The sequence below is a fragment of the Myotis daubentonii genome, chromosome 2, assembly GCF_963259705.1.
Source record: "Myotis daubentonii chromosome 2, mMyoDau2.1, whole genome shotgun sequence".
NCBI lineage: Eukaryota > Metazoa > Chordata > Mammalia > Chiroptera > Vespertilionidae > Myotis > Myotis daubentonii.
Window position 1 is genome coordinate 120,555,411 of NC_081841.1, and position 23,716 is coordinate 120,579,126.

At 39.9% G+C, this 23,716-nt stretch overlaps 1 protein-coding gene and 1 pseudogene across 4 annotated transcripts in view; both read right to left on the reverse strand.

Annotated features, from left to right (window-relative positions):
• Window positions 1–23,716, reverse strand: part of NBEA (neurobeachin) — a 990,744-nt gene that overhangs the window by 328,973 nt on the left and 638,055 nt on the right. For all 4 annotated transcript variants that reach the window (XM_059684425.1, XM_059684424.1, XM_059684423.1 and 1 more), the window contains one exon: window positions 2,935–3,078. In XM_059684425.1, coding sequence (XP_059540408.1) covers window positions 2,935–3,078 — 144 coding nt within the window. The remainder of the gene's footprint in view (window positions 1–2,934; window positions 3,079–23,716) is intronic.
• Window positions 5,634–6,073, reverse strand: LOC132225886 (large ribosomal subunit protein uL22-like; annotated as a pseudogene).

Sequence of the window (23,716 nt, forward strand, 5' to 3'; positions counted from 1 at the left end):
TCTGAGGACTGGCTGCAGCTCTGAGACCTCTGCTGCTGAAAGCAGGGATCTGGGTTTGTTTAGATTCTATAATTGAAACACTGTTGCGATCCTGGTGGCTGAAGCCCAGCTGGCAAAAGCGTGTTTCTGGGTTTTGTTTAACTTCTATAATTGCAACATTGTTTCTTAGAGTGCAAGCTCAGAGGCTGGCAGTGGCAGGCGGGGAACCTTGGCTTAATCCATCACTGGAGCAAGCAAGCCTCCTGTTCGCTTCAAGCTGCCTGGCTGCCGGCCGCCATCTTGGTTGGCAGTTAATTTGCATATTTCCCTGATTAGCCAATGAGAAGTGTGTCGGAGCTACGGTTAATTACCATGTTTGTCTATTATTATATAGGACTAGAGACCCGGTGCACAAAAATTTGTGCACTCGGGGGGGAGGGGGGGTCCCTCAGCCCGGCCTGTGCCCTCTCGCAGTCTGGGACCACTCGGGAGATAATGACCTGCTGGCTTAGGCCTGCTCTCGGGTGGCAGAGGGCAGGCCCAATCCCTAGGTGCAGCCCCTGGTCGGGCTCAGAGAGGGCTGATTGGGGAGTTGGGGCACCGCCCCATGTCATGCAAAGAGCAGATCGGATTGGGAGGTTGCGATGCCACCCTCAGTCATGCTCAGGGTAGGGCCGATTGGGGGGTTGGGGCACTGCCCCCTGTCACACTCAAGGCAGGGTCGATGGGGAGGTTGGAGCGCCACCCCCTGTCATGCACAGAGCAGGGCCAATCCGGGGGTTAGGGTGCTGCCCCCTGTCACTCACAGAGCAGGGCCCATCAGGGGGGTTGGGGTTCCGTACCCTGTCATTCACAGAGCAACGCCGATCTGGGGGTTGGGGAGCTCCCCCCTGTCATGTACAGAGAAGGGCCGATCAGGGGGTTGAGGAGCTCTCCCCTGTCACTCACAGAGTAGGGCCGATAGGGGAGTTGGACCACCGCCCCCTGTCACACACAGATCAGGGCCGATCAGGGGGTTAGGGCGCCGCACCCTGTCACACACAGAGCCACAGGGTGATCAGGGGGTTGGGGAGCTCCCCCTATCAGGCACAGAGCAGGGCTGATCAGGGGGTTGGAGTGCCTTCCCCTGTCATGAACAGAGCAGGGCGGATAGGGAGGTTGTGGCCCCGCCCCCTGTCACACACAGAACTGCAGAGTGATCAGGGGGTTTGGGCGCTGCCCCCTGTCATGCTGATCCCAGTGCCAGGAGGCCTCGCGGCTCCGCTGATCCCGGTGCTGGGAGGCATATTGCCCTTTTACTATATAGGATTGAGGCCTGGTGCACAGGTGGAGGCCGGCTGGTTTGCCCTGAAATGTGTCCTGGATCAGGGTAGGGGTCCCCACTGGGGTGCCTCGCCAGTCTGGGTGAAGAGCTGAGGGCTGTTTTCAGGCTGGTGGGTGACTGAAGCTCCCAACCGCTCCTTTTTTTTTCTTTTTTTCTTTTATTCTGGGCCAGCTTTAGCTCTGAGGCTTGGCTCCAGCTCTTAGGCCTCGGCTGCTGAAGGCAACTCCAGCTCTGAGATCCCGGCTAGCTGAAAGCAGGTTTCTGGGGTTTTGTTTAGCTTCTATATTTGTAACAATGTTTCAAACTGCAATCTCAGAGGCCGGCAGCGGCAGGCGGGGGACATTGGAGTACTTCGTCACTGAAGCAAGCAAGCCTCATGTTCGCTTCAAGATGCCTGGCTGCCGGGCGCCATTTTGGCTGGCAGTTAACTTGCATATCACCCTGATTAGCCAATGGGAAGGGTAGCAGAGGTACGGCTAATTACCATGTTTCTCTTTTATTAGATAGGATAGTATTATTGGATTTTGCCTATAGTATTACTGGGCATATATTATCATAAGAAACTCCAAGGTACTGACCAAACTTTTATCAAGTAATTAATTACCTTAAGTCGGAACTAAGGACCAGAGAGTCTAAACTAAACTGTATAATTACTGAACATATTGAACATATGTAAATGAAGAATGGCAACACAATATCTAAAAAGATCAAGAATAATGTTTGTGAATTTTCTCTAGTTCTTCAGGATCAAGAATAAGACCAAGAAAAGAAAAAAAATAATCTGTGGGAAAAAGGAAATAATGTTTTTCATTTGCTTATATTTCCAAATGGCCTCAAATAAAATCTCTGAACTATTAAAACAAATCAAGAAACTAAAAAACCAAAAGTTGAATATTTACTTAGGAATTTGAGGCTAATCTGTGTTCCTAGATTTAAGATTAGTTTTAAATAGAAAAAATAGGTTTCATGAAACAGAAATGTTAATAACATAAGCATATCTGGGAATTGTTATTAGAATAACCTTATTAAACATTTTCTAGAAGAGGGAGAATAATGTATTATCTCTAATTTACAATTACCAGTAATATCATTTCTTCATAAAAGTAGAAGTCTCCAACTGGTAGAAATATCATTGGAGGCTTTCAATAGGAATGCCAGATCATTGCGAGCACACCTCTGGACACAGGAGTGCTATTTTGTAAACAGAATGATGAATATAATCCTACTCCTTTATGATGAATATAACTCACCCCAATGTTGTACGGCCTGAAAATATAGAAGTGAGGTGAGACTCAACCACTCTTTGAGACTCTCAAGCAGGAGTTTTTAACTTGAGATCTAGAATATGATTCCAGGGGTCAGCGAACCCTCTGAAATTGTGTACAACACTGCATGTGTACTTTTGTGAAGCAACCTGTTCTCACGGGATTCTAAAACTGTTATGGGCTAACACTGTATGATATCCATATCCCATCATGTCATTAGAAATGAGATAAATTATTAAAATTCACATAATTGGGCATTATTCTAACCATTGGAACACACTTTTTCCACCAGGAGATAGATTTTAAATTCAGTAATCGTGTGACTATTATTTACAACAAATAGAAGAAAAAAATTTAAAAAATTACCTGCAAGATTATCAATTTCTTTTTCCTGTAGCAAACTGACTGCATCATCATCTCCTTCCAGCATAAGTTCTGTCTCTGCATTCTGATTCACTATTGCTTGACTTCTGAATGTTTTCTTTGACTTCACCACATCTTCTTCAGTGCCTAGTCACAAGTGAAATACAATAATTTAGGTCATTGTGATTGTTTTGTTTTCAGTGAGTATTAGACATAATCAATTATTTTTCATACTTATATGCTGCATTTACACATTACTCTACAACTATAGAGCACTTTTACATTCTTTATCTTGTTCAGTCTTCTAAATAATTGTGAGAAAGATGGTGTAATCTACTACCCTTGTTTTACAGATGAGGCAACAGACTGACAAAGCTACTTGTCTATAGAGAAACCTAGGAGTTGGCTGGTGGTAGAGAAAGGCAACCTGGGTTTCTAAGATCACTGCACTTTCTATAAAAAAATCTATATCTCACCAAAAACTTAGTTTTCTGATCCATTAAATCACACAATTTTATATAATTATACCTTTGTGTGAATTAGGTAATTAACTGGACAGATCTTTTAAAAATATAAATAGGTATGAAGAAAATAAGAAAGCATTCACATCTGAAGGAAGATATGGTTGTTATTGGGAAGCTATAGAAAGGTGGAGTTAGGAATAATGCAGACATAAAATGTACTTCACAATAGCTATTTCTTTAGCAATTAACAAAATAATGGTTTTCTAAAGTGATATTCTGACTTTTTTACATAAAATAGTATAAATGGCCAAAATCAAAATACACAAAAATAAGTCAGAAAAATGCAAATATAGCAAAGTTTACCTTGCATTAATAAGTCAATCAATATGAAGGTTAAAAATTAAAATGCATTTGAAACTCTCATGATTTGACTGCTTAACAAATATTTCAATATTTTCATTCAAATGCCTTCTTTGGAAGGTGTCAATGAGTCTAAAATTACCTGAATTTCAAGTAAATTATATATGTGAAATATCTCTACTTCATATCAATGTATTAGGATGTAGGCTTTAAGGAGCAGCATTAACTGAGAAAACAATGCACATATCATTTGGTGGACATATTCCTGAAAATGGAAGCTTAACAAATCACTCCTATATGGTGTTGTTTTATCATAATTCTAGGGAATGTTATATTGTGTACACATGCAATTACTCTCTAAGTCCTGTCATACCTTTGGTCAAAATTCTCTTCGTTTAACAATTAATAATAATTTTGGTCGATTTTCCCAAGCCCAATAGAGGACTTCTAACAACAGTCCTTTAAAACCTGTTAATATCTGCTCCACCATTTTCTTAGAAGTATCCACTGTGAAACTTGCACTGTAAAATACTATTAGTCTTTTTCTGCAGCTTGCACTTCTTTTTGTCAGCAATTCAAAGACAATACTGTTTGCTAAAACATTAACAAATTGACTCAAAAGTCCATCGAGGAGTAAAAACACATGTTGAGGAACACAGTCATGTCACAATAGCACTGTAGAGTGTCATTGGCTGAGAGGTACAGTCTGTCATCCTAGCTCTTGCTGGATAGTAGTATTTAAAGAGCATGATTAAAATATAGCTTAACAGTATAAAGTAATTGATTGTTAAATATATATTTTGATAAATACTTCAGAGACAAAAAGTATCAATGCTACACTGGGGGCAAGGGGAATTAAATGTGTATTCTTCTTTCACTGGCCCATATACAATTCTTATTTTTGGAATAAAATCTGAGGATTGATTGCTGAATGGTCCAGAACCCTATCTCAATTTTATTTGGTTTTATTTGCTATAAAGCCAGCACAACAGTAATCTTCTTGGTGTTGCTATCTATATAATGTATTTGCATCTTTGGTAGTAACTTAATTGTAGAAATCCAGAGCTTGTATCATCTGAGAACAAAAAAGGCAAATCCAATGATTATTAACCAAGAAGTCTCTCTTGAGGTCTTTATTGCCATATTTTTACTAGACATCTTCACCTGGATTTTCTTAATTCCACATTTTCCTAACTGAACAAATCATCTCCTGCTCCTCTACCTCCTCCTATTTTCATCAACCCACTTATTGAAGCCACAAATGTAGAATTTATCCTGCAAGGTGGCTGCCATTGTCCTGGCTCAAACCATCATCATTTGGCCTAGAGGTCTTCCATAGCTCCCTCATTCACACCATCTTCCATGCTCTTGTCAGTGTGATTACTGTTCAACACAACTAAGGTGAGGATAATTCGCTGCTTAATATGGTTTATTAACTCCTTCAATCAACAACACTGAGTGCAAAGATTATACTTTTAGGATAAAGTCTAAACTCCTTAGCATGACTAATCAAGGTCTTTTATCTGCTTAATATCAATTTTTGCATTATCTTTTCTTACTCCCCCATAAGCAATACTGGGCCATTTATAGCTTCCAAAATATGTCATGCTTTCTCAGACCCCTTTACCTGTGCTAATATTAATTCCTCTGTATATTATGTTCCTTCCTTCTTCCTTTGTTTGGCTAATTCCTACTTGACCTTCAAAACTCACCTCCTTCAGGTACCTTTCCTAACTAACCCCTTTGTACTTTCACAATTTACACAGAACTCAGCCACACTATATAGGTGCTATCTGTTTTGTTTTTCTTCTCCACTACATTATAGACTACTTTCTTCCTTTTTTAAAAACTTTTATTAATACCTATTTTATGCTGAATTTACCTCCGAGCCATAAGATTTTGTTTCTTTGGTTTCTTCTGGTATACCTTTTTCTTCTGTGCAAGTTCCTCTTCTAATTTAGGAACAATCTGCTCTTTTTCAGTAAGGATCCTCTCAATGTGGCAGGGAGAGCTCATGCGTGGGTCAATCCACTTATAGGATCCATAAGTTCTGTGCTGCATCTTAGGAGCTTTGCTCAGTGACCAAAGAATCTACATTTAGACCCTTAAGCTTGGCATTACTCTGCATTTGTCAGCATGTGTAGCAAAAATTCAACACTCTTTTGGGGACACTGAATCTGTGTCCATCCCCACTGTTTGGCCTGGGACCACCTACCAATTCCACTATTGTAAGAACAGAATGGCACATTCTTCAGACACGTGGTGGCTTTTCTCAGATACATTCCCTTGATGGCCTAGGCAGTTACTTGAGTGATCTTAAAGTAAACATGAAGATTTGAACCTCTTGATTTGCATAAATTTGTGGATTTTGGGGGGCCAAATGCATAATGAACCATTTTCAGGAGTCACCTCAGGCAGCTTATGGGAAGAGGCCACTATAGACTGATTTCTGCGGCCTCAGTGCCTGCCACCAAGCAGGTGTGTCACAAACATTTGCTGAACTGAAGTTCAAGTCTACGACCACGTGTTCCATTCTCTAATTTTTTATTCCCCCTAGCATTTTCTTTTTTTTTAATTAAATCTTTATTGTTCAGATTATTACAGTTGTTCCTCTTTTTTCCCCCCATAGCTCCTCTCCACCTGGTTCCCACCCCCCGCCCCTGCCCTCACCCATGCCCCCACTGTCCTCATCCATAGGTGCACGATTTTTGTCCAGTCTCTTCCCACATCCCCCTCACCCCTTTCTCCCCAAGAATAGTCAGTCCACTCCCTTTCTATGCCCCTGATTCTATTATAATCACCAGTTTATTCTGTTCATCAGATTATTTATTCACTTGATTTTTAGATTCACTTGTTGATAGATGTGTATTTGTTGTTCATAATTTATATCTTTACCTTCTTCTTCTTCTTCTTCCTCTTCTTAAAGGATACTTTTCAGCATTTCATATAATACTGGTTTGGTGGTGATGAACTCCTTTAGCTTTTTTTTTTTATCTGTGAAGCTCTTTATCTGACCTTCAATTCTGAATGATAGTTTTGCTGGGTAAAGTAATCTTGGTTGTAGGTTCTTGGCATTCATCACTTTGAATATTTCTTGCCACTTCCTTCTGGCCTGCAAAGTTTCTGCTGAGAAATCAGCTGACAGTCGTATGGGTATTCCCTTGTAGGTAACTGACTGTCTTTCTCTTGCTGCTTTTAAGATTCACTCTTTGTCCTTTGCTCTTTTCATTTTAATTATGATGTGTCTTCGTGTGGTCCTCTTTGGATTCCTTTTGTTTGGGGTTCTCTGCGCTTTCTAGACTTGTAAGTCTATTTCTTTCACCAGGTAGGGGAAGTTTTCAGTCATTATTTCTTCAAATGGGTTTTCAATATCTTGCTCTCTCTCTTCTTCTGGCACCCCTATAATTCAGATTTTGGTAAGCTTGAAGCTGTCCCAGAGCCTCCTTACACTATCTTCGTATTTTTGGATTCTTTTTTCATTTTGCTTTTCTGGTTGGGTGTTTTTTGCTTCTTCGTATTTCAAATCGTTGACTTGATTCTTGTGATCTTCTAGTCTGCTGTTTGAACTCTGCATAATATCCTTTATTTCAGTCAGTGTATGCTTAATTTCTAGTTGGTCCTTTTTCATAACCTCGAGGGTCTCACTAGATTTCTTGAGGATCTCACTAAATTTATCAGCGGTCTCACCAGACCTTTTGAGGGTCTTACTAAATTTATTGATGGTTTCCAGAAAGTTCTTGAAAAACCTTAAAAGTGTGGTTTTGAACTCTATATCCAGTAGTTTGCTTTCCTCCATTTCTGTCATTTGTGACCTGTTTCTTTGTCTCAGCATTTTTTATGCTTCCCTGTGTTGGAAGAGTGGCTTTCTGTGCTAGGTGTCCTATAGGTCCCAGTGGCTCAGCCTCCCCAATTACCTGAGGAGAACACTCTTGGTGCACCCCTTTGTGGGCTGTGTGCACAGTCTTGTTGTAGTTAAGCCTTGATTGTTGTAGGTATCACTGGGAGGAATTGACCTGCAGGCCAATTGGCTGTGAGAATCAGCTGTGTCTGCAGTGGGAGAACTTCTGTGCTGGAGACACCCCTCTGGGGCAAGACTTGCTTCAATGGGGCTTTGGTGCTCACTGAGCCTTCCCCCTGAGTGTGTCCTTTGTGGTTCCACAGAGCTGCAAACTGGATGGTCCCACTCTGATCACTGGGTACACTGGCTCTTGGATCTAAGAAGGTGCTAATTTAGCCTCTGCCTGAGGCTACCCAGCAGGAGCTATGAAGAGATCTTCAGATTCCCCTTCCTTGTTTGGGGTTTGGAGGTGCCCAAATGAGGCCCAGCTGTGAAGCAATGCAAGCTGTTGTGGGGCCTTGGGCCTTCTCTTGGAAGTTCTGGGTCTGTCTGGCCCAGCTGCAGTTTGTTAGGTAATTTTCAGATTGCAAAGGGCCAGGGCATTCATATGCAAAAGCCTCTGCTGCAGCTTGGGTGGGGCGGGGATTTCAGGGAATCAACAGGGCGGAGCAAGTAGCTATGGCTGATCCTCAGCCCTGCCCTAAGGAGCCCCATGTCTCAGTGTCCTGGTAATCGCTGCAAGTACCTCTGAGAGAAAGCCGCCCTCGAGTTCTGAGTTCTGCCCACTGCCAGACAGTCCAGTTTCTCCCTGTATGATTCTGAGTCCCCAGAGACTCACCCAGAACTGGAGTTCAGAGCAGTCAGGGGCTGTGACTCCCTCCAGATTCAAAAAGACAGCCACCTCCTCAGTTGCCAGCCCTTGCCATGTGCGCCTCCGTACCTCTGCACTTCCCCACCTCCTCTGAGCCTCAGTGTGCTTTTCTCTTTACTTCTAGTTGTAGAATTTCCACTCATCCAGCCTTCTTGTGGTTCTGGATGATGTCCGTTTTGTCTTTTAGTTGTATTTTTGAATTTCTTGTGGGAGGCAGCAATTTCCAGTGTTTACCTATGCCGCCATCTTGGTTTCTCCTCTAATGTTTTAAGGTAGGTTTTTGTGTTCTTTCCCTTATGCTGCCATCACACCTCATAAATCCTGCTACTGTGGAAGTTAGTGGTATTGTAATTGTTTGCTTGTTATGCCCATATAGCCTGGAAGCTCTTGATGATTCTCAGTTCTTAGTGCACTGCCTGGCACCAAACAAGTCCTGATAAATATTGAATAAGTGAATAAACTGAGACATAAAAGTTACCTCTGGCTCTTTCTTAATCTGAAGATCCCAGGATATCTCAGAGATTCTTGGTGATTTGACTTCAGATTGGGGGAAAATTCAAGAATCTATGTATTTACACAAAAGGGAATTTGTTTCTTTATATAAAATAGTAAAAAAAGGCATTTATATACAAGTCAGCCTAATAAAGCAAGTTTTTCCTTTTATCATAACCATGTGTAATCTTTGTCATTAAAAATATTTACATAACTCATGTTATTAAAAATAAAACCAACCAATAAAAAATGAAGGTGAGCTCTGAAATGTTTATTAAGCATTTACGTTTATCCCCTCTAGTTTAAATCCATAAGACAAATATGTCTTTAAAAATATATAGCAAACTAATCCATATCAACACATTGAACTTATCATCCCTGTTGAAGTGTTATCAGTTTGCAGCTCAGTAAACTTCCTGATTTTTATGGTACTGCAGCAAACATTTATCTAAATTAAAGTGTATGAAGTGCAAAAGTGCTTTTCAATCACAATATCCTTTATGAATTAGAGCTTCATTCATCAAAATTACAGGCAAAATGAGGTAAGGTCTCAGAGGGCTGTCTCATTACAAGGCTTATAAACACTGTCCTTAGAAAGAATTGGTTTAACACCCAACAAATCAAAATCTGATTGGGAAGATAATTTATTTGAGATCATCTATCTTTAGAAGACATGTTGGACTGAGTGCACTTCTTGGCCTTTTTAGCCATTCATCAAGAAATTAACAAGCGAGTACCACAAACCACCAGAATGCCTTAGATTTGAAAATGTGAATTATGTGTAAAGGTGGATAGGGTATACATATATCATTGTTTATATTTAGCTTTTATATGCTTAAAGTGAGATAAAAGCAATATTTTAGCTTTTACTAGTATATGCTTATTTTCTAAGGAAGCATTAAAATGCCATAAAATTTATAAGGTTTCAGAATTTTAAAAATGCCACCATATTATAGATTAATGAAGCCAGATGCAAAATTGCACTTATTTTATTTTCCACATCATGTTACAAATAAATATAAGAAAGCACTGGATACCCATTAGATTTTTCAGTAAAATATATTATGCTTGAGCTCTGTATGAGAAAATGCTATCTAATATAGAATACTACATTATATGAATCTACATAAAGCTCCTCTTTCATAAAAATTCTCTTAATAAACAAGGACCCATGTGAAACAAAGTATATTTTAAAAGTGAAATAACAAGAGAACTAAAAAAATCTAGTACTGTCACTATACACTAGCATTATTACTACTATAATTGTATTATAGTCATTTAAAATTACCTCTGTTGTTATTTTAAATAAGTACAAGTTAAAATATAGAAATGACAAACTAGAGACATTAACTTATCCTTATAATATTCAAAGAGAATATCTATAAGCTAAATCTGGACAACAAAAGTAAAGAAAGTATTTTATTTATATGTCCATCATGTCTTTTTCCATTGATAAATATAAACAGTTCATATAAACAAAAATGCTACATAGTAGTCATTTTCTCTTTAAGGAATTTTTTAAAAATATATTTTATTGATCTTTTACAGAGAGGAAGGGAGAGGGATAGAGAGCCAGAAACACCGATGAGAGAAAAGGGGATGTGCCCGCAACTAAGGTACATACCTTTGACCGGAATCGAACCTGGGACCCTTGAGTCCACAGGCTGACGCTCTATCCACTAAGCCAAACTGGTTAGGGCAAGGAATTTTTTTTATAGTCAACTTTAAAACATCTATACTAATAAAGAAAAAATTATTTTATAACAAAAGGTAAGCCATAAATTATATATAGGGTGTCCCCCCAAAATATATACACACACTTTGAATAATCTTTAAGACAGGGTTTATTAAAATATCTTTTATTTTCAAAATTGAGCTATCAGCTGTTAAAGTGTGTATACATTTTTGGCAGACACCCTGTATGTGTGGCTAATGCACAAAGAGAAAAATAGAATAAACCCATAATAGTTGGGATTAATCTTCTTCTTTACACCATGCTGTTATAACACTGTTTATAACAATGCAATGCAATATAAGCCTTCAGCTTCTCCACTAGATTGGATACTCCCTGCAGACAGCACATAGACAGGTGCCATAAGGTGTTTGTGAAATTGAAAATAGCGTACATTAAAAATTGTCCTCCCCCAATAATTATATTATCCATTTAAAAATATGATTAAATAAAATTAAATAAGCATAAATGTATTTGACATTCAGTTTTAGTTTTGTATATGGGTATCTTAAGAATATAAAAACTCTTAATATCTTGGGTATTTGAAGGGAAAGAATTGCTTTCTCAACGAAGTTGATACCAAAATTTTATTTACATGTAATGCATTTAATCCATACTTCTCTTCCATCATGGGAAGGAGACATACAGGATAAAACTTTATCTAAATCTAAGATGTCAGGAAATTCTATAGTTTCCAAACATCTGGAAACCAGTTCACAAGATGACAATCTTTTCTGAACAAGTTCTTTATAATATCTACCATTTTATAATATGTTTTGGCTTTTAAAAAGTGTTTTGACAAATTTATCCCTATACGATATAAGATAAAATGCTAAGCTTCATTTTCAAACCTAGTTTCTTTTAGAAGTATTAATGACATATGAAAACTTTGGAAAATTTTAAAGATAAATTTTTCTCATTAAAACTAAAATCAGAGCAATAAATACCTTTACAGCACAGTACTTTTAGTAACTCTAATGATATTATTTAATTTTAATTAAAAGGAAAGGATTTTAAGATCAATATACCTTTCAACTAATTGCATTAGACATGGTGAGATGGTCTCATCTATCTATCAATTCTATACTAATAAAAGAGAAAAATAGTAATTGGCGTACGACGATACCCTTTTCATTGGCTAATCAGGGCTATATGCAAATTAACTGCCAACTAAGATTGGCAGTTAACTGCCAACTAAAATTGGCAGTTAACTGCCAACAAGATGGCGGTTAATTTGCATATGTAGGCACAATGCAGGGAGGAGAAAGGGAAAGCAGGAAGAAGCCCCCTGCCACTGACAGTGATTGGAAACCCAGGGGGGAGCTAAGAGCTGGGGGGCAGGGCAAAAGGGGCCCTGGGGCCGCCTTTGCCCTGCCCCCCAGCCATGATTGGAGAATCAGGTGCCTTTTCTGCCCTGGCCAGTGATAGCAGGAAGTAGGGGTGGAGCCAGCGATGGGAGCTGGGCATGGTCGAAGCTGGCAGTCCCGGGAGCTAGGGGTCCCTTGCCTGGGCCTAAAGCGAAGCCCACGATTGTGGGGCCGCTGCAGCTGTGGGTCCCCGCTGCCCGGGCCGGACCCCTCAGCCAGAGGCTTCCTGCAGGGGCAGGGGCAGAGCCCGTGCGATCGCGGCACCCCCCGCTGCCACTGCAGGTCCCCGCTGCCCGGGCCGGATGCCTAGGCCAGAGGCGTCAGGCCTGGGCAAGGGGCCGATCCTGCGATTGGAGGGTGATGGGGGTCAACGCCTGAGGGCTTCCCAGTATGTGAGAGGGGGCAGGCTGGGCTGAGGGACACTTCCCCCCGCCCACCCCCCCACACACCCAGTGCACAAATTTTGTGCACCGGGCCCCTAGTATATATATAAGGCTAAGTGACCGACCGTATGTACATCCAACCATCCAACCAGCTGGTACATATGATGCACACTGGCAATCTATAATAATCTATAATAATAAGAGCGTAATATGCTAATTAGACCGGACAGCTGAATGACCTTCCAGATGAAGCCGGGGCTGTGAGGGCCAAGCCCCTTGCACAAATTTCATGCACTGGGCCTCTAGTTTAAAAATAAATGTTGACTCATGCATGTGAGATACATATAAAGTTCTTGCTGTTGCCAATTGCACATGTGTGTTTCGATCTGTCACTGTCAATTGTAAATTTGCTTGACACTTCTATTATAGAGAAAAGGCGAATAGCAATATAAAAACATTTCTTCTAATTAATTTCCTTTCAATGTGCATGAATCCATGCACCAGGCCATCAGTGCATTAATATGTATGGATCTATCTATTTACTGAGAAGTTTACAATTTTGAACATTTCAAAAACTAAAGAATGGTTAATATTATATTAAGAAACCCATCACTACAAAATGTTTTATGCCAAACTTAAAGTGAGCTAAAAGCAGCTGATGCATACATAGAGCACACTGTACTGTAACAACTGCTTACTAAAAAGTAAATACTTTTATTTGTAAATAATTTAAATTCAAAATTAAATGCTGTGTTGGACTTTGTAGTATAGGCATAGTACTTCCTTTTTAAAGAAACATCTACATATATAAAGAGCCAGGGGCTGTCACAAACAACTGAACGGATGACCAAACAGTCTGAGTGGGGTGACAAGTCCAGCAGGGGGGTTAGTGAGGGACAACCAAACAACTGAACAGCAGGTTGCGTGGGGTGACCAGGCTGGCAGGGGGGTTAGTGAGGGATGACCAAATGACTGAACAGCAGGCTATGTGGGGCAACCAGGCCAGTGGGGGGGGGGGCAGTGAGGGGCAACCAAACAGCAGGCTGCGTGGGGTGACCAGGCCGGCAGGGGTGGCAGTTGGGGGCAACCAGGCCGGCAGGAGGGGCAACCAGGCCAGAAGGAGGGGCAATGAGGGGCGACCAGGCCAGCAGAGGTGGGCAGTGAGGGGCAACCAGGCTGGCGGGGTGGGGGGGCAGTTGGGGGCAACCAGGTCAGTGGGGGAGTGGCCATTGGGGGCGGCCAGGTCAGCGAGGGGGGCAGTTAGGGGAGACCAGGCCAGCAGAGGGGGACCGTGAGGGGCAACCAGGCTGGCAGTGGGAGCACCTGGGGGCAACCAGGCCAGCAGGGGACAGTTGGGGGTGACCAGGCCAGCGGGGGGGCGGGAAGTTAGGGGAGACCAGGCCAGCAGGAAGAGACAGTTAGGGGCAATCAAGCAGGCAGGCAGGTGAGCAGTTAGGAGCCAGCAGTCCTGGATTGTGAGAAGGATGTCCGACTGCCGGTTTAGGGATTGGGCCTAAACCGGCAGTTGGACATCCTCCAAGGGGTCATGGATTGGAGAGGGTGCAGGCTGGGCTGAGGGGACCCCCCCCCCCTGCATGAATTTCATGCACCGGGCCTCTAGTAAATAATAAAGACACAAAAGGACAAACCTATTGAATGATGACTAAAGACTAAAACAATCATTTTCTTTATAGAACAGGATTAAAAACCAAATAGATATTGCAGTAGAAAAATCCTAATAATAAAAACTGTTAGTAATACTGAGTAAAAAACACTATTAGAAAGAATGACTAGAAGTGTCAAGTATTTTTTTTCCCCTCTGTTATACCTGATGCTGAGCCAGGAGCCTTACTCACTTTATCAACAAAATCATTTGATGGAAGCAAGTATTTCTATAAATGAAGTAGACTTTCTATTCAAACAGTTCCTATTTCTTGTTTCAAACACACTTTAAGTAAAAATCTAAGTAGTTATTGATTAAATTTAATAAATATAGTTTAAAAATCTGGACAATTTAGACATAAAGTTCCTGTTTTCTTACTTCTGGGTGTTTTAGGTTGAATGCATTGGATTTAACCATAACTCCCACTTCAATTCATTTTAACAGAGAATATAGTGAATTATCCAAAATAGATATTATCTAAACTACCATAAAATTAAAAACCTAAGACCTAAACTGCTTTAAATTTATAGTAAACTTGATTCATAAATGGTAATCCTTACCTGAATCAGTAATTAATGCTACTTATATAGTCCATTTTAGCATGTCATATATCAAATCAAATTAGAGTACAGCGTCATTTATGTTTTTACCAATGAGAAACTTGTATAGTCTTTTGTTTGCTTTTAACTAGACATAGACATTATGTCTGCAGAAGGGCTTTCCTCTGAAAAGCTTGAGGAAAATATTTCAGTGGTATTGTAAACATGTAGAACTAGCAATATGGGCACTAATTAAGATGAAATATTTTTATAAATTATTCTCAGTAGTAAATTCTTATTCAGATTAGTTATGCTTGTAAATAATTTACAAGACTATAAGAAATTTTTTAAAATGGCTACCTAACATCAACAGTTATTGTTCAGTGGAAAAGGACATCAAGGACACTTGCAAGTAAAAGAACTGGATCAATATTAACGTGATTTTCATTTCATGCTTCCTCAACTCCAGTAAGCTGACAATATACTCTGATTATGTGAACTGCCTCAGAGTAACACAGAAAAGGTTATTAGAGCGAGAGGTGGAAATGGAATGCACTTTTTATATTGACAGGCCTGCTAATAGAGTATACTGATTTTCAAAGACATGCAATGCATTTTTACAATTTGGGTCTGACAGCAAAAATGGAATTTCATTTATTCCTAATTCAAAAATATTCATACATAAGCAATATTTCTTAGAGAAGACCAACAAAGCAAATATTCATAAACAGCATTTTTAAACTGAAAAATGCAATTAAAAAGGTGCAAGAAACTATTATTCAATTTAAGTGCAGTACTATATAAGTATGAAATGCTAACTTAATAATCTTCTTAATGGAGTGAAAGTAGAAAACTGCATTCTGTGCTTTTTAAAGGAAATTTGATAAACCATATTTTAAGAATATACATGATGGTAAATATAGATTATACATTTTTTAAAGTGAATTATTACTTAATGTGGTTTTAAATATTTTAAGTAGAATTTCATTATATTAAAAATCACACAGCACACAACTTATAGAAAAATGCTAAAACATATAGAAAACTTTGCTCAATTTAGAACATCAAAGAGCTGAGATGATGAATTATTCATTTTTGCGATTGAGCACGTAGCATAGTGTTTGGTCCTTATGTTACAATATACTTAGAAAAAGACTAGCATGAAATAAATACATCAAGAATGATAAAGACAGCTATATTTACATGGTTGTCTATCAGTGATCCCCTTTTCCTCCTTTTAATTTTTTTTTAATTTTTTTTTAGATTTTCTAATATGAGCATGTTTGTTGTCAGGAAGATAGGGAGACAGGGAAGGAAGGGAAGGGAGAAAAGAAGGGGGAAAAGATAGAGAAACAAGAACAAATAAAAGAAACCTTGCAAAGAGTCAAGAGGGGTAGCTGACAGATGAATAGCAGAATGAAAGGAAGAAAGTTTTGGCAACTCTTGGAATGAAAGAAAAGATGAACTGGACAACTTGAATGAGGGCTGAGAGGGTGGAGTAGACATCCTCTAGCAGTAGGTGGCATTAACCTGGTCAATGATGCTTGAATTTTCTTTTAAAAACCTGTTGCAAAATTCATTATGGAAAATTTATTTTAAAACCCTGGGAAATGGGGGTAGGAGATGTTTTGGATAGGTAAGTAAATTGCTCAGAGACATGGAAAAAATAGGTAATTAACAAAAAATTTTCTCCACTTACAAAAAAATGGAAAAGCAGAGATATAGGTTATTTAAAGCATTTTAAAAGCACCAAAAACATTTAAAAATGTGTTTTGTTTTAATATATTTTTATTGAGTTCAGAGAGGAAGGGAGAGGGAGAATATAGAGATAGAAACATCAGTGATGAGAATCATTGATTGGCTGCCTCCTGCATGTCCCCCACTGGGGATCAAGCCTGCAACCTGGGCATGTGCCCTTGGCCAGAATGGAACCCAGGACCTTTCAGTCTGCAGGCTGATGCTCTATCCACCGAGACAAACTGGCTAAGGCATTTGGGGAAAAAAAGAATACATATGTACTACTATTTGTAATACTTTAAACAACAAAATAAAATTTAAAAAATAAAAATGTGTTTTTCTAAACGACACAATGCACACCCTATAAATGACTCTAAAATAATTGTATTGATATACCTTTATAGATAATAGGCTATTGGAGTAGGTCAAAATGTAACAGGTAAATGTAGTCAGGAAATGTTCAATAATGCTTTTGCAGTTAAGAAAAATTCCAAGTTATCTACAGTAATACACTGCATGAGAATGATATTTAAATTGAATTTTTGCTGGATCTGCCATTTTATTAACTAGCATATTACTTAATTTCTATGGTTTATCATCCTCCCACATAAAAATCCTCTAGTGGCTCTACTTTACAAATACCTTCACAATATGACTCCAAACAGCCTTCTTAGTTTTATCTTCATACAATCTCCCCGCATTGTCCTCTGTTTCACCACACAGCACCATTTTCCAATCCCTCTACATCTTATGTTAGCTTGTGCAGTCCCTTTCTCCACATTTCCACCCTCCCAGTTATCAGCTTGAGATGATCTCCGTTCATCTTTTCAAGTCTAGCTAGAATTTATTTCTTCAGTTAAACAGCCCCCTTCACTGAGCTCACACAGCATTTTTAATACATCTTGATAATATATTTATCATGTTGTGTAATAATTATTTATAAATGCAATGGTGTGTACACATTTTAAAAAATTAGTCTAAAAATATAAGCATGATTATAGTTCCATGCCACTCAGCAATAAATCCATTAATATAATTTTATCAGTTCCTTATTTTTAACAGCTTTTGATGCTCTAAGTGGAATAAAGCACAAACAGAATTATACTTCAGAATTTGAAAATACCATACTCAATAAACCTATTCCATAGAAATCATATCCTTAATGCTGCTACTGAAAATGATGAATGACTGTGGGTTAAATACTGTGTATAAACCTTATATCAATCACTTATCAATTAAAAATAGCAACTAAATTGCATAAAATTATATTAATGTGGATACTGTAAGTGGAATACAGCATTGGGCAAAAGTAGGTTTACAGTTGTGAGTCCATGAAACAAAGTTTATTCTTGTGTTCTTATTTCTTAATTATTGTATTATTTTCCAGACAAACAACTGTCAACCTACTTTTGCCCCACTCTGTATAATTCCTGTTCTTATGGGCTTCTTTTGTACAAGAATATGAAACATCTAAAGTTAAAACATATTCTGAAATCTTTACAAATTGCAAAATATTATCAATTGCAAAATATTGAGGCTATTTAAAGTAGTAAGTTAGGCCTTTTTATGTCTTGGTAATTATTGTTATTACCCCTGCCCTTCCCTGCTCACCTTGTAAATTCCTAATATTCTCTCAAGATACTTCATAAGTAATGACTTCTTTGAAGTTGATTCTGACCTACTCATTAGACTAAGAGTTAGTCACTATCTTCCCAATTCTCTTTTATGAACTACTACCTTCCTCTAACATAACCGTTTCTTTCTTTCCACTACACCAGGAGTTTTTAACCTTACTACTACTGGGATTTGGGGTTGGAGTTTTGTTGTTGTATTTGTTCTGGGGGAGCTGTCCTGTGCATTCATGGTCTATAACCATTAGATGTCAGTACCACACCCTGACTTCCACCCTCACTGGGTAGCATTACACCAAACTATGTGCTATTGAAAGGTAGAAACTGTTTCTTAGTCTCTGAGTCCAGCATCTAGCACATGAAAGGCATGCAAAAAATAATCAATAAATGCTTTTATTTATTCATTTCTATTTTCATTATTTTTATTGAATTTATTGGGGTTACTTTGATTCACAAAACCATTTAGGTTTCAAGTGTACAACTCGTTAAACATCATCTACACACTACACTGTGTGCTCATTGTCCCAAGCAAAGTTTCTTTCCATCCCATTTTCATCCCTTTTTCCCACCTCCACCTAACCAACACCCTTTCACTCTAGCTATCACCACAATGATGTCTGTGTCTATGCATTCTGTATATATTTTTCAACTAATCTCATCACCTTCTTTCATGCAGTCTTTTAGACACCCACCCATCCCTCAGACACTTCTCCAAAGAGGACATTCAGATAGTCAACAGACATAGGAAAAAATGCTGAATGTAACTAATTATCAGAGAGATGCAAATTAAAACCACAATGAGGTATCACCTCACACATGAAGGATGGCTACTATAAATAAAACAACAAACAAGAAAAACACCATCTGGAAAACCAAGATGGCGGCATAGGTAAACAGCGGAGTTTGCTGCCTCGAACAACCACTTCAAAAATACAACTAAAAGACGAAACAGACATCATCCAGAACCACAGGAAGGCTGGCTGAGTGGAAATTCTACAACTAGAAGGAAAGAGAAAAGCATACCAAGACTCAGAGGAGGTGCAGTGCAGAAGTAAAATAATAAGGTACAGAGGCGCACACAGAGCTGGCTGGCGGCTGAGGGCATGGTTGTTCTTTTCAATCAGGACGGAGTCTCAGGCTCTGAGCTCCAGTTCCCGGCGAGTCTCTGGGGACCCAGACTCATACGGGAGAAGCAGGACTGTCTGGCATTGGTCGGAACTCAAGGGCAGCTTTCTCTTCGAGGGGCTTGCAGCAATTGCCAAGACACTGAGAAGCTGGGCCTCTGAGAGCAGCCATAACTGCTATCCCCGCCCTGTTGATCATGTGGGACACGCCCCACCCAAGCCCTGCAGGGAGGCTTTTGCTGAATAGCCTCAGGCAGAGGCTAGATTAGCACCTCCCTAGAGATGCAGGAGCCAGTGTACCCAGAAGTCAGAGTGGGACCATTCAGTTTGCAGCTCTATAGAACCATAAAGGACACACTCAGGGGGCAGGCTCAGTTAGAACCAAAGCCCCATTGAAGCAAGTCTTGCCCCAGAGGGGTGTCTCCAGCACAGAAGTTCTCCCACTGCAGACATAGCTGATTCTCACAGCCAAATGGCCTGGAGGCCAATTCCTCCCAGTGTTACCTACAACAATCAAGGCTAAACTACAACAAGACTGTGCACAAAGACCACAGGTGGGTGCACCAAGAGTGTCCTCCTCAGGTAATTGGGGAGGCTGAACCACTGGGCCCTAGAGGACACTTAACACAGAAAACCACTTTATCAACACAGGGAAGCATAAAAAATGCGGAGACAAAGAAAGAGGACACAAATGACAGAAATGGAGGAAAGCAAATGACTGGATATAGAGTTCAAAAACCACACTTTTAAGGTTTTTCAAGAATTTTCTAGAAACTGCTGATGAACTTAATGAGACCTACAAGAAATCTAAGGAGACCCTCGAGGTTGTGATAAAGGACCAACTAGAAATTAAGCATACACTGACTGAAATAAAGAATATTATACAAACTCCCAACAGAAGACTAGAGGATCACAAGAATGAAGTCAATGATTTGAAATACGAAGAAGCAAAAAACACCCAACCGGAAAAGCAAAATGGAAAAGGAATCCAAAAATACGAAGATAGTGTAAGGAGTCTCTGGGACAGCTTCAAGCTTACCAACATCCGAATTATAGGGGTGCCAGAAGAAGAGAGAGAGCAAGATATTGAAAACCTATTTGAAGAAATAATGACTGAAAACTTCCCCTACATGGTGAAAGAAATAGACTTACAGTCCAGGAAGCGCAGAGAACCCCAAACAAAAGGAATCCAAAGAGGACCACACCAAGACACATCATAATTAAAATGCCAAGAGCAAAAGACAAAGAGTGAATCTTAAAAGCAGCAAGAGAAAGAAACTCAGTTATCTACAAGGGAGTACCCATAGGACTGTCAGCTGACTTCTCAACAGAAACTTTTTAGGCCAGAAGGGAGTGGCAAGAAACATTCAAAGTGATGAACAGCAAGAACCTACAACCAAGATTACTTTAGCCAGCAAAGCTATCATTCAAAATTGAAGGTCAGATAAAGAGCTTCACAGATAAGGAAAAGCTAAAGGAGTTCATCACCACCAAACCAGTATTATATGAAATGCTGAAAGGTATCCTTTAAGAAGAGGAAGAAGAAGAAAAAGGTAAAGATACAAATTATGAACAACAAATACACATCTATCAACAAGTGAATCTGAAAATCAAGTGAATAATCTGATGAACAGAATGAACTTGTGAGTGTAATAGAATCAGGGGCATAGAAAGCAAGTGGACTGACTATTCTTGCGGGGGAAGGGGGGAAGGGGATGCGGGAAGAGACTGGACAAAAATAGTGCACCTATGGATGAGGACAGTGGGTGGGGAGTGAGGGCGGAGGGTGGGGTGGGAACTGGGTGTAGGGGAGTTATGGGGGGAAAAAAGAGGAATAAATCTAATAATCTAAACAATTAAGATTTAATTAATTAAAAAAACAAACAAAAAAAAAAACACAACAAACAAGTACTGGCCAGGATGTTGAGAAACGGGAACCCCACTATTAGTGGAAATAAATTCTTTTAAATGAATAAAATCACTTAATTCCTCTGAATCTGTTTAAAGCCCTGTAATCTGAGGCTTCAACATAAAAACAGAAGAGCTATTAAACCTTTTGATATAAAAATGCTACACAAAATCTGTGAAAGCTATTTTATAAGCATATTTGTAACAGTATTATATAATCTTTTTGGTTATTTTAAGAGGTTATAAAAACCACAGGATGAAGGTCATGTTATTAAAATATGTGAGCCTGTACTCTCCACCTCCCACAACCACATCAAAATTACAACTTAAATACAGAACAACCATCATTCAGAACCACCTGAAAGCTGGATGAGTGGAAGTTCTATAACTAAAGTAGTAAAGAAGAAAGCACATTGAGACTAGCAGGAGGTGCAGAGGTGCAAGATGGGCTGCTCTGACACCCATGTGTGCTATTTTTTAAACTGGGAGATCGTCTCTGGAGAGGCCACTCATGAGAAGTTAGGGATCCCAGTCTCATACCAGACCCCAGCCCAGGATTCCAGAGCTGGGAAGAGAAGTCCCCTCAACTACGGGCTGTAAAAACCAGCGGGGATTGTGGTTGTATGACATGGAGGCTGCTATAGACCCAGGTGTACCATTTAAAGGGCACACACATGAACTTACTCAGACTACCAGCAACGGGCAGCTTTGGGGGACCCAGACACATAGGAACAGGAGCTGGGTTGTCTGGCATCTGGGCAGGAACTTAGGGGCAGCTTTCTTCCAGACAGAGGTGCTAGCAGGGATAATTATTCCCCTGATGAAAACTCCGCTTTTGCAGGGCTGACTGGCAGACATATCTGAGTCTCCATCAGATATGCTTGCTCCACCCTGGGATTTCCTGAGTCCCCAGCCCATCCAATTTGCAGTCACAACCAAGCTGTTTGCAGCAGCTTTTCCATATGAATGGACTGTTCTGGCTCAGGCTTCAGACTTTGGTAAAATCTCTCAAGCAAGCTGCAGCTGGTGACAGCATACTCCAAACCTATCAATAAAAGGCCCAAGACTTGACTTAAGCCAGTTTGGCTCAGTGGACAGAGCATAGGGATAGAGTGTTGGCCTGTGGACTGAAGGGTCCCAGGTTAAATTCTGGTCAAGGACACATACCTCAGTTACAGGCTCTTCCCCTGCCTGGGCCCTTGTTGGGGCTTGTGCAGGAGGCAACCAATTGATGTGTTTCTCTCACATCAATATTTCGCTCTGTCTTTTCTGTTCTCTTTCAATGGAAAAAAATATCCTCAGATGAGGTTTAAAACAAAACAAAACAAAAAAGCCCAAGACCTGGCACTAGCACCAGCCTGCCTTGCTTCACAGCTGGACCTAACCTGGGCACCTCAAAGACCAATACAAATAGCAAATAGCAGTCTGCAGATCCATCTATAACTCCTGCTGGGTAGCCCCAGGCAGTGGCTGACTTTGCACCTCCCTGGAGGCACTAGAGCCAGTACACCAGTGGACAGCTTCAAAACATAGCAGACTACAACTCTACACATCCACAAGAGACACCAAAGGCCTACTGAAGCAAGTGGTGCTCCATAGGGGTGTCTCCTGCACAGCCGCTCTCCCACTGTAGTACCAGCTGGTCCTCACAGGCAATTGACCTGGAGGTCAATTCCTCCCAGTGACACCAACAGCAATCTAGGCTCAACTACAACAAGACTGTGCACACAGCCCACAAAAGGGCACATCTAGAGTGCCCATTTCAGGTGACTGGGGAGACGAAGCCACTGAGCCCTACAGGACACCTACTACACAAGGCCACTCTACCAATTCCAGGAGACATAGCAGCCTATGTAATACATAGAAACAAACACAAGGAAGCAGCCAAAATGTGGAGACAAAGAAACATGTCACAAATGAAAGAAATGGAAACAAGCAAACTACTGGATACAGAGTTCAAAACCATGGTTATAGGGTTACTCAAGGATTTTCATGCGACTTTCAAGGATCTTAGTGAGAATGTCAAAGACATGAAAAAGGACCAGTCAGAAATTAAGCAGATACTAACTGAAATAAAGAATAATTTACAAGAATTCAACAGTAGAGTAGAGGATTCTGAAATCAAATCAAGGATTTGTAATATGAGGAAGCAAAAAAACACCCAATCAGAAGAGCAAAAAGAAAAAAAGAATCCAAAAATATGAAGATAGTATAAGAAGCCTCAGGAACAACTTCAATGTGTACCAATATTTGAATTATGGGGGTGCCAGAAAGAGAAGAGAGAGAGCAAGATATTGAAAACCTATTTGAAGAAATAATGACAGAAAACTTCCCCTACCTGCCTGAAAGAAATAGACACACAAGTACAGGAAGCACAGAGAATCCAAAAGAAAGGGAAACCCAAAGAGGTCCACACCAAGCACATCATAATTAAAATGCCAAAGATTAAACACAAAAAGAGAATCTTAAAACCAGCAAGAGAAAAGCAGCTAGTTACCTACAAGGAAGCACCCATTTGATTGTTAGCTGATTTCTCAACAGAGACTTTGTAGGCCAGAAGGGGAATGGCAAGAAATATTCAAAGTGATGAAAAGTAAGGGCTACTACTACCAAAATTACTCTATCCAGAAAAACTATCATTTAGAATTGAAGTTCAGATAAAGAGCTTCACAGACA